Raw genomic sequence first — 14,209 nt, forward strand, 5'->3', positions numbered from 1 at the left:
AATATTCCTTTTGATTAAAAAAAAATTCATTTTGATTTAAAAAATATTGTTCATTTGATTAAAAAAATAGTTTAATTTTAATATTTCAAATGTTTTGCTTGTGTTCTGCTTCAAATATTCATAATCTTACATGCATAATTTTCATTTAATTATATTAAATAAACTTCAAGTTTACTACAAATCAAATCGTGTTCCTTCACTTTTTAAAAATGTAATTTGTAAGTAATTAAAGAACGCATTCTAATCTTTAAAATCTATAATACAACGAAATATTCAATTGCTTATAATACTTAAACAAACAACTTGTGTTTTATTATTTTTTTATTATTTTTTTATTATTAATATTAGATGAGTTTCAGAATAAAACATCGTGTTCTTTCTTTATTTCAATCCAATTTTGAAGTTTTGTAACGCTGTCTGTAAAAATTACTGTTCATTATTGACAGTCTAGTTCCACATATCTTGCTTGTTGGGACCTCGGCGATGACGTCATTTTTTCAGCTGGCCGGCCATCTTTATAACGAAGGCCACGGTTTAGCCCACTTGCTATGTAATAATTATTCACTACTTGGGATCATTGAAATGAAATTAATCGGAAAAAAAGAAAACCAAACTACAGCTACCACTACCTCCAGCTTAATATCTATTTCTTTCTCTCTCTCTCTCTCTCTCTTTCTCTCTCTCTCTTTCTCTCTCTCTCTCTCTCTCTCATGTTTATTAATACAGCTATGTATAAGCTTCGCTACACTGGCAGGACAATGTTTCGATTTTTAGTTAGGCAAAAAGTCTGTTTTTTCATTAAGTGTTTATATTGAGAAAGAAACTTTTGCTCAGCCCATTCCTCTCAATGGACACACACACAACTTTTACATATTATTCAACCAACTCTCTAGGCATTTGTTTTATAGTTTTGTATTTTACTTTTAGCTGGGCACACACACACACACAGAGATACACACACAGACACACACACACACACACACACACACACACACAAATATTTAAGCATGTTAGATTTATTTGACACTTATTCAGACTTGTTGCCCATTAACACAAGTCAAAATTTCAGGGAAATAAAACTAATAAAGATCAATGAAAAAGATACAAAAGAAGACATAGTGCTCATTATTATAGAGTGGAGGGTGTAAAGATATTCGGTGTGACATACCAGCCTTATTAGTTCTCCTACCATACCATTCCACGAATCATTGGCAAGTTTCGAACCGTAGGCGCCATCTTTTACTAGCTGGAACACGTAGTCATAGCCAACTTCATGCGCAACCTTTCTTGCAAGGTCTACACAATATCCTTCGTACTTGTCATTACCAATAAGAGGGTGACCATGTACCGGCTTCGCTTTTTCCATAATATAAGGAGCAGTCTGAAAGAATAAAATGTTTGTATGAAGGTTTTGAATGAGGAGTGATTATTCATAATATTTGGATTATTTAGACTACTGTTCACAAAATGATACACACACACACACACACACACACACACACACACACACACACATATATATATATATGTATATATATATATATATATATATATATATATATATATATATATATATATATATATGCATTTTTGGATTTTACCGTCATTGGATACTTTACCTTTCACCAGACTATCCATTCACATAAAATCACTTTTTTCTTCACCCTATTCCCTCTGTTTAACTTTTTGTTATCGAGTAAAATCTATGACTTACTTGTAGTTTCATTAAATACTTTTGCAAGCAAAATCCGATCCTGCATTTTGCTAAATCCTACCCTCTGATGAGAAGGAAAGTATTTCTTTGAAATTCCGCGGATTAAGGACTATCGACTTATTTTGTGTTTCCTTTTTAAATTAAATATGTTTTTAACTTTTTTTCAAAGTGTTTTTTAACATGTTTTATTAACTATTTGCTCTTATATATATATATATACAAGTAAGTTATAGATCTTACTTGATAACAAAAAGTGGAGCAGAGGGAATAGGGTGAATAAAAAAAGTGATTTCACGTGAATGGATAGTCTGGTGAAAGGTAAAATATCCAATGACGGTAAAATCCAAAAATGCAGAATCCAAGAAAGTTAGTTAAGTTTCCATTCACACAAATAAAATCCAAGGGAATCACGTAATTGGAAGATGATCCAAAGTAATCCAAATCGCAGAAATAATAATTGGAATAATTCACAAATAGGTACAAGGAAAAGGGAATATTATTAAGCGAAAGATAAAATTTGCATAAAAATAGGAATGGAAAAAATTTACAACTCGACTGTCGAGGCAAGGCTGAATTAAGAAAAATCAGTGAAGAAGCAGAAGAAAAAAATGAGTGAAGAAGAAGAGAAAAATTATTATTTTATAAATATTAATTCTTTAATATTTATAACTTACTTTTGTTTTTGCCATCTTGGTTCATTTTGGTAATCTTAACTGTAATTCTTATTCCATTATATATATATATATATATATATATATATATATATATGTTTTATGATAAGTATATAAAATAACAGTTATACACGAGAATGAATCAATAAAAGAATTCTATATAAATCGATACTCAACATTGCTTAAAATCGATTTATTGATTTCACTGCATTTTCTTATTGAAGAAATGTAAAAATCTTAGTTACATTTTATGTGAAATAAGTTTGTTTAATTTCGTAATTATTCTTTTCTTTTTTGTTTTTTTACTTATTTAAGTCATTAGTCCAAATTTTTGCTTGGGAAAAGAATTTAAAAATGGCTGACAAACGTCATTTGGCCAAAACATGTGTTGACCAAATTATGCTGGGCCAAACGCCCATTGGCTAAGACATCCTACATTTGTACAGACTTACTCATTACGCACAGAAAGCTAATTGGTCTGTATTGAGATGCTGAAGACTAATTGGTCTGTATTAAGATGCTGAAGACTAATTGGTTTGTATTAAGATGCCGAAGACCGATCTCCAGTGTTTTTAAATACTGAGCAGACTAACGAGGTTTTTCCAAGGTATTGGGAAGCATTTCTCCTTTAGGAATCAATTGAACAGCTTTGCAAGAATGGATGCTAGTTCCGGTTGTAGCTTTTCGAATACTATGACAGGAATATTGTCAGGACCAGTTGATTTGCTGGCATTGAGATTTTTGATGAGTGTGGCAACATCAAGAACAGATATGCGGATGTCACTTAAATTATTTTTTAATCATTTGAGGAAATTCGGGAGGTAGGTGGCCCTGATCACATAGGGTTGAGTTTGCAGCAAAATTCATGGCAAAGAGTTTGGCTTTGTCAGATGCTGACGAGATCACCATTGATGATTCTCAGGTTTTAGGAAGCGCATCTGTTCAACATCTTGTTCTTATACGCTAAAACTCATGGAAGCCAAGTCTTTGTTCTTCTACTTTGGACTTGATGAACTGAGCATATGACTCTTGTGTTTTCTATAATTCTTCCGCATCTGATATGTGTTTCTATTCATGTTGGGACGATTAATCGGAATCGGAAATCAGAAAATTTGGAACTTTTGGGGGTATTGGAATTAGTATCATACAGCACAATCATGTTGACACACCGGTTCTCGCCAGATCACCAAAGTTAAGCAATGTTGAGCCTGGCCAGTAACAGATGGGTGACCATTTGGGAAGGCTAAGTGCTGTATATATCTTCTGGGAAGGTTGGGCCTGGGGCCAGCACCCTCACCCTGTGTGAAAAGAACTCCTCACTACAAAAGAATCTACAAAAGTTGTAGATGGCCTATGCCCCTCCAGGGGCTCAAGGGCTATGGGGATGGTGGAATTAGTATCAGAATCAGAAAAATTTGTACCTATTTTCCGATGCCAAAACTGATTCCTTTAATTATCTTCTTTTGTTTAATAGTAATAATAAAATAATCGATATTTATTGATATTAATCTACCAGTAAAACTGAAATCTATAGATCACCCCCCCACACACACACACAAGTGTGTTTTTATGCTTGAGAAAATATATGCACCTTTAACGAGAAATACTTACAATTTACAATTAAATATTTAGTGATTTATAAAGAATCAAATTCAAGAATTTAGTATGGAATCAGTAATTGCATCGGAATCGGAAAAATATTGAAATCATCTCATCACACTATATGTAGACATATGACGGTGGTAATTTCTTTTTTTAAATTATTAACGGGGGCGGGCTTTGCTCGGTCGTAAAATACACTTAAGTATGATATTTTAATCTGTCCATATTTCGTATATATTATTATAGAGTCGTGATTTCAAAAGTAAAAAAAAAAAGTATTTAAAGGCCATCAGCTAGAATCGAAACAGAAACTGTAGCATTCAAAGTTACCACTGCACCAACGTGACATGCATATGAACTGATTAAAAATTAAAAATAAACTAAGATGAATGTATTACGATTTTTTTTTTTCAATTTTGACCCATTTTTGACCTTTTAAAAACTATTTAAACCGGCTAAAGACCCATAAAAGAACGGCCCATAAAAAATCCAATCATTTGAGGGCCCCTGCGACTTTTAGTTTCGGGGGAGATAGAGTGTGAAAATATGGAGAACGACGGACCGACAGAAACTAGAAATTCTGTTAAAACGTATTTTTGCTGGATATGGATACGTGGTGGAGCACATTTGAAAGCAGAGGTGTGCACACACGTACATTTCAGATGGATTTTGATCTATCTTCTTGTGTCCCATCAAAATGACCGGAATAGTAATTATCACGTAAACAAAAACTGTTTACATTCCAGGTCAGGTATTATGGATTGTGCGGTGCAAAATAGAAAAAAAAAGAGTGTAATACTTTAATATGTACATTTCCAGCGTGATTGATATATTTGACATCTTTCTGTCATCGTACCATACACCAATCAAACCCACACAACAAACCCCTCTCTCTCTCTCTCTCTCTCTCTCTCTCTCTCTCTCTCTCTCTCTTTGTCAATAGGCCAAAAATTTAATTGTAAATAAAACTTATATCTTGACAAATTTGTCTTTGTGTTGATTTTGAGAATAACGACAAAAGAATTGTCAGGTGAATATATGATTTTAGCAAGTGCAAGCAAGAAAATTATATATACATTCAACAACGCAACATTTCTTCAGTGTTTATTTTTGTAACATTTTTTTCACAAATAAATCATTAAAGTGTAGTATCTGTTCTGATACTACACACCATCTTTTCTGCCGTTAGTTACTTCACTGTTTTCAAAATGGCAGACATCACAATCACTCCTCAGATACTTATAAATTTCTTTTTATTTAAAAATAAAACTACTTGATTAATTTATGCGATTTTTGGAATATGATGATTTTGTTTCCTCATAGGTGCATACATCAAACAGATTTTTCTTTATTTTTTGTTTTTTATTAATATAAGGGGACTTTTGTATAAGAAAACTTATTTTTATAAGATTACTTCCCTTTTATTAGATTGCATTTCACAACTACCGGTAAAATGGCTGACAACTTCGATCCGGTGCAATAAAAAATTGAGTGCTCAGTTCTATTAAAAAAAACAGATGTTTTTTTAGTCTTTTTCTCTTATATAATAAACAAAGAAAAGTCAGTCAAATATTTGAAGTTAGATCGCTTTAGCATTGTCTGTGTAAGCTTGATATTTGATTCAACCTAACCAGATTATTATGGAAACCTATAGTTTGTGTTCATTAAATAAAACGTATTCCAACCGATTTCATCAATTACCTATTCTATCCAACTCAATAATTCTTTCATTAATAGACACAGATAAATTCTATTTATTTTCACTACATAATCATAATCAACAGACATGATTATCCAATGAAATTGCTTTTTTTTTTAATTTCCTTGCTGTTTTGTTCTAGATGGGTGTGGAGCATTATTTGATGCCAGACATACATTTCAACCGAGAGATATTTTTAAAATTCTAACCGTCCCTTCAAGTGCAATTGTTTGTATCTCTCTTGCACTCGGTTCACCGGATATATTTGCCAGGTAGTTTTTGAAATTTTATTTTGTGTGTTTGTCTGTATCTATAATTATTGAAAAGATCTTCCTAAGATTCCAATTTCTTTTCTTGGTATTACGTTTGCGATGTGTTGTGGCATGCAAATGCATTTTGTTGGGTAAGTACAGCACGTTTTCTTACCTTAATATTTTTCATTTGTTTTCTGGTGACGCAATCAACATAAAGTGTTTGTTATTACTAGGGCTATGACAAGAGAATATTCTTTTCATTGTTTTGACTTTCGAGTATATATATGACACAATTAGACACAGTTAATCCATTGAGAACCACATCATTCTCTCTAAAAACATATAAAATATTAATTGGTATATACTCGAGAGTCAAAATAATGAAAGGAATATGCTCTTGTCATAGCCCTAGTTTTTACTGAAGCCAACTATCATTTGTCTTTGTTTTTTATACATTAATCAGACAAGAATGAAACAATATCACAAAGGAACAGAGTAGTCTTATTCTTTCTTACCCGTATTGTAGTCACAATTCTTGTTCTGTTCTCAGAGCTGGGCGCATTAATAGGCCGGACCATTTTACGCTTCAACATAGTTAATCCATCCCTTGGGGTCCAGTAACCAATCTGAAAGACAAAGAATTTTGTAAATACACATTTTATTTATTTATTTATTTTACTTATATACAACCCAAACAAGACACATTACTTACTGAGGTGTAAGGGGCTACTGTAAATTTGGAGCCAAATTCATCGGCCATCCTAAGTGGGGAGTTGTGCAACAACATGTTTGTTCACATTACATAGAATATTGGTACAGTCAAAGAAACAGGGAGTAGTGAGGGAATTCCTAAATCTAGCAGTTTGAAGAATATAGCTATTAGATTAGAAAGGGTTGGAATTTAGCTAATTATCAAGTTGTTTGAGGATTTTTACACCCAGGGGGAGACTAGACCAGCAAGTTTGTCAGAGCACATTCCATTGAAATACTTGTAAAACGAACACAGGGATACAACATTGCAGTGATGGAGCAGGAGCTGGATCTTCGCAGATAGTGTGGCATCTGTTAGATAAAAGTCTTTTTTTAACCCAAAGAGAGAGTGAGAGAGAAACTAATAACTGGTCCACCGGTCCAGATGTGACAACAAGACTCTATGCAGAGGTGGAGTATGTCTTTTTAATTAAATATATATATATATTTATATATACAGGGTGAATCACGGGAAACGGATGTTTTTAGAATGCTCCTTGGGAGTCAGGAAGGTAGTCTTTAAACCTGCTTAAGATGCTGTTTAGTTTGTTGTTATTTGTTTAAAAATCTTAAAAACATCCGTTTCCCATGACTCACCCTGTATAATTATAATTAAATAATGATTATTCTTTTATACCTAAAGACACTTGTGTTTCATGCTTACGCAATCATCAGTGTAGGAGATAGCAATTCCTGCCAGTCTAGAGATTTGAACTCAGCCACAAAGCCACCTTTGACTCCATTTGCTAAGCCTTTACCTTCGCGCCACCAAACAATTACCACATACACACACACGCGTTTATATATATATATATATATATATATATATATATATATATATATATATATATATATATATATATATATATATATATACTAGCAAAAGTACCTGTCGTTAACTGGGTTCAAAAACAGCCTACAGAAAATGGAATGAAAGTATGATAGGTTATGAAAAGGAAGGGTTGTAAAGAGATAGCTTCGAATTTGGGGGTATCAAACCAAAGCAAAATATGATGAAAGTAAAAATAAAATAGATAAACCCCATAATTTATTATATCATACCTGTTCACACTGAAACACTTATCACAATATTCTGTGGATCTATATTAAAAAACCTTGTTAAACTTTGTGACATATTTCCATTCTATGGAGGTCAGGCGCGAACGAACACCCCATAATTTTATTATACCATATTTCTTCAAATTGAAACATAATTATCAAAGTATACTTACGCAGATAGATATGAAAAGTCTTTATTAAAGTTTGTGCCTATTTCCGTTCTATGGAGGCCAGGCGATTTTATTATACCATCACTATTTAAGTTAAAACATACTTATCAAAGTATTCTTATGTACATCTATATCAAAAACACTTGTAAACGTTTTTTTTTTTAATTTTTTAATTTTTTTTTCCATACTTTGTGGACCAGGCACGTACGCAGACCCCACAATTTTAATGAATCATCATTATGCCAGATCAAACATACCCATTCCTGTGTCTTGATACATCTTCTATTATTATATGTGATCAGTTTTCTATAATAGTCAACCATATAAGAGCATATTCGTGACCAGACACACACACAGACGTTCAGCTTTATATTATATATATATATAGTATGAAAGATCTATAGTAAGTAAACTATACAAAATCGTCCATGTTTCATTTCTGCAGAAAATCATCAGTATATATGCGCATGTAATTATTATTAAAGGTTAGAATTTCAATGTCTAATCATTTATTTGTTAACTAGAAAGGATGTTTAAATAAAACTTGGATCTACATTTCTTTAATAATCTTAGCTTTATTTCATCTTTATCTTCTGATGATTTGAAATATGTTCAGTTTTGGGGGTTTTTTGTTTTTGTTTTTTTTTTGGACTTTCGTGCTGAAAAGTCGCACTTATGGAAAATCCAGTGATAAACAAGAGAGTTTGACAGGAAAAGGCTCGCGAATGACAAAGTTAATCTCAGTTGAGATTCAGTAGTCAATAAATAGAGGGTGAACTCAGAGGTAGACTGACAAGCAGCACTCATCCTAAGTGGGTTGAACCGACTACCTCCAAAGGAGGGAGTTTCATGGGAATATTAAATTCACAAGCAGTACCCAGTCTATATTTGTATATCTCTGTCAAGGGAGGTGACGATGTTAAGCAGTTCTTTGCAGTGTGGTGTCAACGTCCTCCTACACACAGCGCCTGATATTTCCAAATGGTTACCTATCTAGTACTGACCAGGCTCAACATTGCTTAATTTTGGTAATATATTGAGAACTGGTGTGTCAACAGGATCATGCCGTATATAGCACACAAAGATAGAGACTAGTGACAACACACTCACACACCCACACACACATCTTCATGGCCAACAAGTTGCTTGTATCCTAACTAAAAAGCACCGGAATATTGAAAGAAAGTGACGTGCTTCAAGATGATTTGCACCAAAGTTTTTTGAATGACTAGAGTTAAACTTAACTGAGATTTGATAGTCGACAAATGGAGAGTTAGCTTAGGCACAAATTTCCGCAGTGAATTTTTAGGGAATGCATGGCTTGCACCTCCACATAATAACTAATTGGTAATCGAACATTTAGCATAGAATAAACAACAAAATCTCTTTCAAAACAAAACAATGAAAGGTTTATTTTGATGGTCAAAAGTTAGACTTCGATTTCTCTCTGCTGGCTGACTATGATTCCTAAAGGTGCTAAAAATGTTTCTTTATGAAGACAGATGGAATCAATGTGCCCTGCCAGCAGATTGGTCAGTGTGTGGCCGAATCATTTGGCAGAAACGTATTGGTTCGCAAGAGAAAATAAATCTGTTATTTTATTGGTGACTGCTATAAATTTATTGAATGGTATTAGTGTAGGTGCATTAATAAAAAAAATGGTTCGTTTATTAGTATTCATGAAAGTATGGAGGCATCTAATCGCCATCTTGTTTTGTTCTATTAAATGTAACTGTTTGTAACTGAATGTGTTTTTAATAGGTTAAGCAACTGTATTCATGTTGAATTGTTTATGTAATTTTAAAAATGTATGTATAATAATCGTACTGTTATATTACGTTTCGGAATTTTTGAGATTAAGATTGGTTATTCATATTATTTGAGTTCTGTGATTCACAAGAATCCGCAATGCAGTAGTTAGACTACTTGGAAAAATCAATTCTCAAAGTGATATTCCGAGGATTGAAGGTACAATTCTCAGTGTGGACGACCGAAAAGTACAAATTACTTAGGACCTCTATCCAGTCATGGCTGACGGAACGAGAGCATGCTACTCCTGTGAAGTAAATAAAGGGTTCCGTTTGAAATTCTGTTCAAATTCTCAAGTTCGACAGAAACATTCCTGAGTCTGACAAGATACGACTAAAATAGGTTGGATGTTACATCGACCGAAACGTTGTGAAAATGACAATCAAGATGAGAAGAGTGGTCTGAAGAATCCAAATAATACGTACCGTAATTGTTCACTGAAATATTGTATTTAGATTTTTATTTATTATTATTATTATTTTTGGTAATTCTAGAATTTGGTACTTCTCTGACTACCAGACAAATAATCATAATATATAACATATAAATAATCATAATATATAACATATAAATAATCATAATATATAACATATAAATAATCATAATATATAACATATAAATAATATAATATTCATATGGATGAATGTAAAATTCATAAAGCGTCATTAATGTATTTGCATGCATTTTTAAAATGAAATGTTTTTAATAGCGTAAGAGAGTGTAATTAGTATTAATAGTGTGCAATGCAATGACTATGTATGATACTGATGTCAATTTTTGACATCTGTATTTCAGAGAAGAAGCAGTGCTATACGAATAGTGATACTGGTAAATAAACTTCTACTGGTGACATGAGGAGATTGGGAGGACTTGGTAAATAGAGAGAGAAAGTGTTTGCTATCGTCTGTGTGGGAATCAATTTGATCAGAGTTGATTAATTTTGTTTTTAGAAAAAGGCAACAAATTATTTTTATATGAAGAATAAAGACCAAAAATACTCCTCAGCTTACCTTGACTGCGCCGCGCGTAATTCCAATATCAAGTACATCGAGAGTGAAATCTTTGCGGTGCCCGCTTTCGTCAAATGCCACTCGACCAGTAAGGCCATCAAACTCCGTCTAAGTAAAACAAATGAAAAAGATAAAAGCTTATTTAGTTGTACAGCATTTTAATAGTGTTGAGATGAACAGATACATTATATATCAGTGTGTGTATGTGTGTATACCTCACACACACACACATATACATTATATGTGTGTGTGTGTGTGCGTGTGTGTGTGTGTGTGTGTGTGTGTGTGTGTGTGTGTGTGTGTGTGTGTGTGTGTGTGTGTAGATTTCTTGTTGATTTTTTTCAACGATAAATACGGGCAAGTAGCGTCTTTGCCCCGAAGATTGTTTTACGTAAGAAATCACTCATATTTTATTTGGACGTAGGTAAATAATCCCATTAGATCATCGAAGTTAAGCAACATTAAACCTGGTCAGTACTAAAATGGGTGACCATTTAATTCCAGGTGCCATATGTGCTCTCTGCTTATCTCAGCATTGTTTCCAGTCATCCTGGATTTCTACTTGCCACTGGACTCAAGCAGTGGCGATTCAGGAGACATGTAGTTGGAGAATGCGCAACCTTTGCCTCACAATTACATATGCAGCTACCCTTACAAGGGATATCCATTGTCTTTTGAGACTGATCGGAGGCATTGATATAAATACACACACACACACACACATACACACACACACACACATATATATATATATATATATATATATATATATATATATATATATATATATACGTAAATACCTATGTTCCTATAAATTACATTTATTTTAATTTTCCCCACCTAAAATCCAAATATAAAGTTTTGTATTGTTCAAATGCGCTATATATTCAGTTTCATGCGTGAAGACCAAAAACTGACAGAGGAGTTTGGTAGGCAAATTTTTTAAACAAATATATATACGCATACATAAATATATATAATGTATATGTACTATTACAACTATACCAACTTTTCATCCTTTTATTTTTCAAACGCATTTTCCTTTTTATGTAAATCATCATATTTACGTATAGCACAGTTTGTCTTTTTTGTTTTTATTCAAATGCACTCACACCGGGTTTCGACCACGAAATTTTCTACCAATCCAACAAAAAAAAAACTATATATATATTATTTTAATTGGAATTCATTATTGAGATGAGTATTATTTATATTAGTTCATTTATTGCGGACTATTAATCTCATCTTTATTAGTTGTTGTTTCACGACCTTTCGGCCAACTATTCCTCAGGTGGTAACCGCAACGGTTAGGAACTTTGAATCTCCTAACTGCATTCTCAGCAATCACTGTCATCCGTAGTTGTCATCTCACCACGTTTTTGGCCAAGTAAGCCTCTGGTCGGCTTTGGGTAAGATTGAAACCGCAATCTTCAGATAAGTCTCATTTAGAACCGTAGATGAGAATTGTCTGAAGATAGCAGTTTCAATACTACCCAAAGCCAGCCAGAGGCTTACTTGGCCAAAAACGTAGTGAGACGACAACAATTACGGATGACAACGATTGCTAAGAATGCAGTTAGAAGATTCAAAGTTCCTATCCGTCGCGGTTACCACCTGACGAAGGCCAGAGGAATAGTTGGCCGAAACGTCGTGAAACAACAACTAATAAAGATGAGATTAATAGGCCGCAATAAATAAGCTAATATAAAAAAAAAAAACTATTTAAACGCATTTTTACGTATCATTCTTCTTCTTAATAGTTTTTCTATTATTATCGCTTGTAATAGTAGTAGTACTACTACCACTATAACAGTTTTGTTTGTTTTAAACCTTCTTATCTTTTTTATTACTCAAACGCGCACACATCTGGTTTCGGACATGATACTTTTTGCCCTCACCCCACTCAACAAAAAAATAAAATTATCATCCAAACGCACTTTTCTTTTTACGTAACATTGAATTAAACTTGAAAATCGTATCTAGATATAACGCAGTTTGTTATTTTTGCTTTTAATTCAGACGCGCACATAACAGGGTTCGACGACACACACACACACACACACACACACACACACACACACACACATCCTCCTTGCTAATAACAAAAACGAAAAAAAAAAAAAATTGAAACGTACTTCCATCTTTATGTAAGCATTGAATTAAACTTGAAACTCTTATTTAGATTTATTAGCATGTTTTTTTTTTTATTTATTTATTTATTTTTTAATTCCAACGCATACACGCTAGAGTTCGGCCATGAAATTTCTGCCCCCTTCCCCGACAAAAAACAAAAAAAAAACAAAAAAAAACATTTATTAAAACGCAGTTTTTATACATAATCATTGGATTAAACTCATATCTACATATAGCACTTTTTTTTCTTTTTTGTTCTACCTTGGACTTGGCTATTTAAATTTTTGTCACTTACTATGACTTCCCAGGCAACGCTGGGCCACGAGTAGGCTAGGCTAGTATATATATAAAGTAGGCACCGCCAAAAATGGCCGCAAAATCAAGTTGTTGTTGTTTTTTAAAACTAAATTACATTTATTAAAATCCATTATTTCTGAGTAACTTTTTTTTTCCAGAAAGATAAAACCCTGAATTTTATCATATAGAAAACAGAATAATGTAAAACTTTTTCTACTATTTTTAATTCAATTTTAAATGTTAAATTTTCCCAAAAAGTTAACAATTGACATTTTTTGTCTTGCACAAAAAACGTATTTAAATATTAAAAAAAAAAAGGGTTTTTGAAATAATTAATTTATTTATTTATTGTCTAACTAAGATTTAGGATGATTTTCTAAGAGAATATGCAAAAATATTATAATATAAGTACCGGAATTTCAAATAATTCCACTTATTCATATAGGTAACCAGATATTTCGCATCTACGTAGAGTTCAGATCGACTCTGTTTACGTTTTCGTTTTGATAATAAGAAAACTATGGAAGACCAAACAGGCCAAAAAAACTTATTTGTCAGTGACGAAAATTTCAATGTATTATTAAGCTGAGGCTGGCCAGTACCAGATGGGTGACCATTTGTATGAGTTTGGTTTTTAATGTGTATGTGTGTGGGGGCTAGGCTCCCCAAAATGGGGGGGGGGGAATTTAAAGCAGAATAAAAAAAAATTATTTCAGCGCGTTTGGTCCACCGTAGTCGAAAGGCGGCAAACGTTTTCAAACGGGATCGAAAAAAATGATGCTATTTTTAACACAAAGGGCACAATATTTATCGAATGTTTTTTTCCTGTATCGATTATTCAAAGCATGCCCTGTTTAATAATGGTCATGCATTATTCGGCTCGCTAAAAAAAAATTGTTAATTTATTTATCAAAAATTTTAAAATGGCTTTTTTCGTATAAATATTAAAAAAAATTTTTTTTGTTTTGCTTAACTTAAATTAATTATTTTACTTAACATATTCACCGAATTTCACACTTCAAAACTCAAAAGCGGGATAAT

The 14,209-nt window shown here is 32.6% G+C and overlaps 1 protein-coding gene across 1 annotated transcript in view; it reads right to left on the reverse strand.

The window, feature by feature from the left end:
• LOC145242128 (glutamate receptor-like) overlaps nt 1-14,209 on the reverse strand; it is a 229,511-nt gene that overhangs the window by 63,711 nt on the left and 151,591 nt on the right. Inside the window, exons 8-10 of the mRNA XM_080105052.1 lie at nt 10,739-10,846; nt 6,456-6,566; nt 1,169-1,381 (exon numbers count right to left, since the gene is read on the reverse strand). Of these exons, the coding sequence (XP_079961178.1) occupies nt 1,169-1,381; nt 6,456-6,566; nt 10,739-10,846 (432 nt within the window). The remainder of the gene's footprint in view (nt 1-1,168; nt 1,382-6,455; nt 6,567-10,738; nt 10,847-14,209) is intronic.

Source organism: Euprymna scolopes, chromosome 21, assembly GCF_053919585.1.
Source record: "Euprymna scolopes isolate OS-2025 chromosome 21, ASM5391958v1, whole genome shotgun sequence".
Lineage (NCBI taxonomy): Eukaryota > Metazoa > Mollusca > Cephalopoda > Sepiida > Sepiolidae > Euprymna > Euprymna scolopes.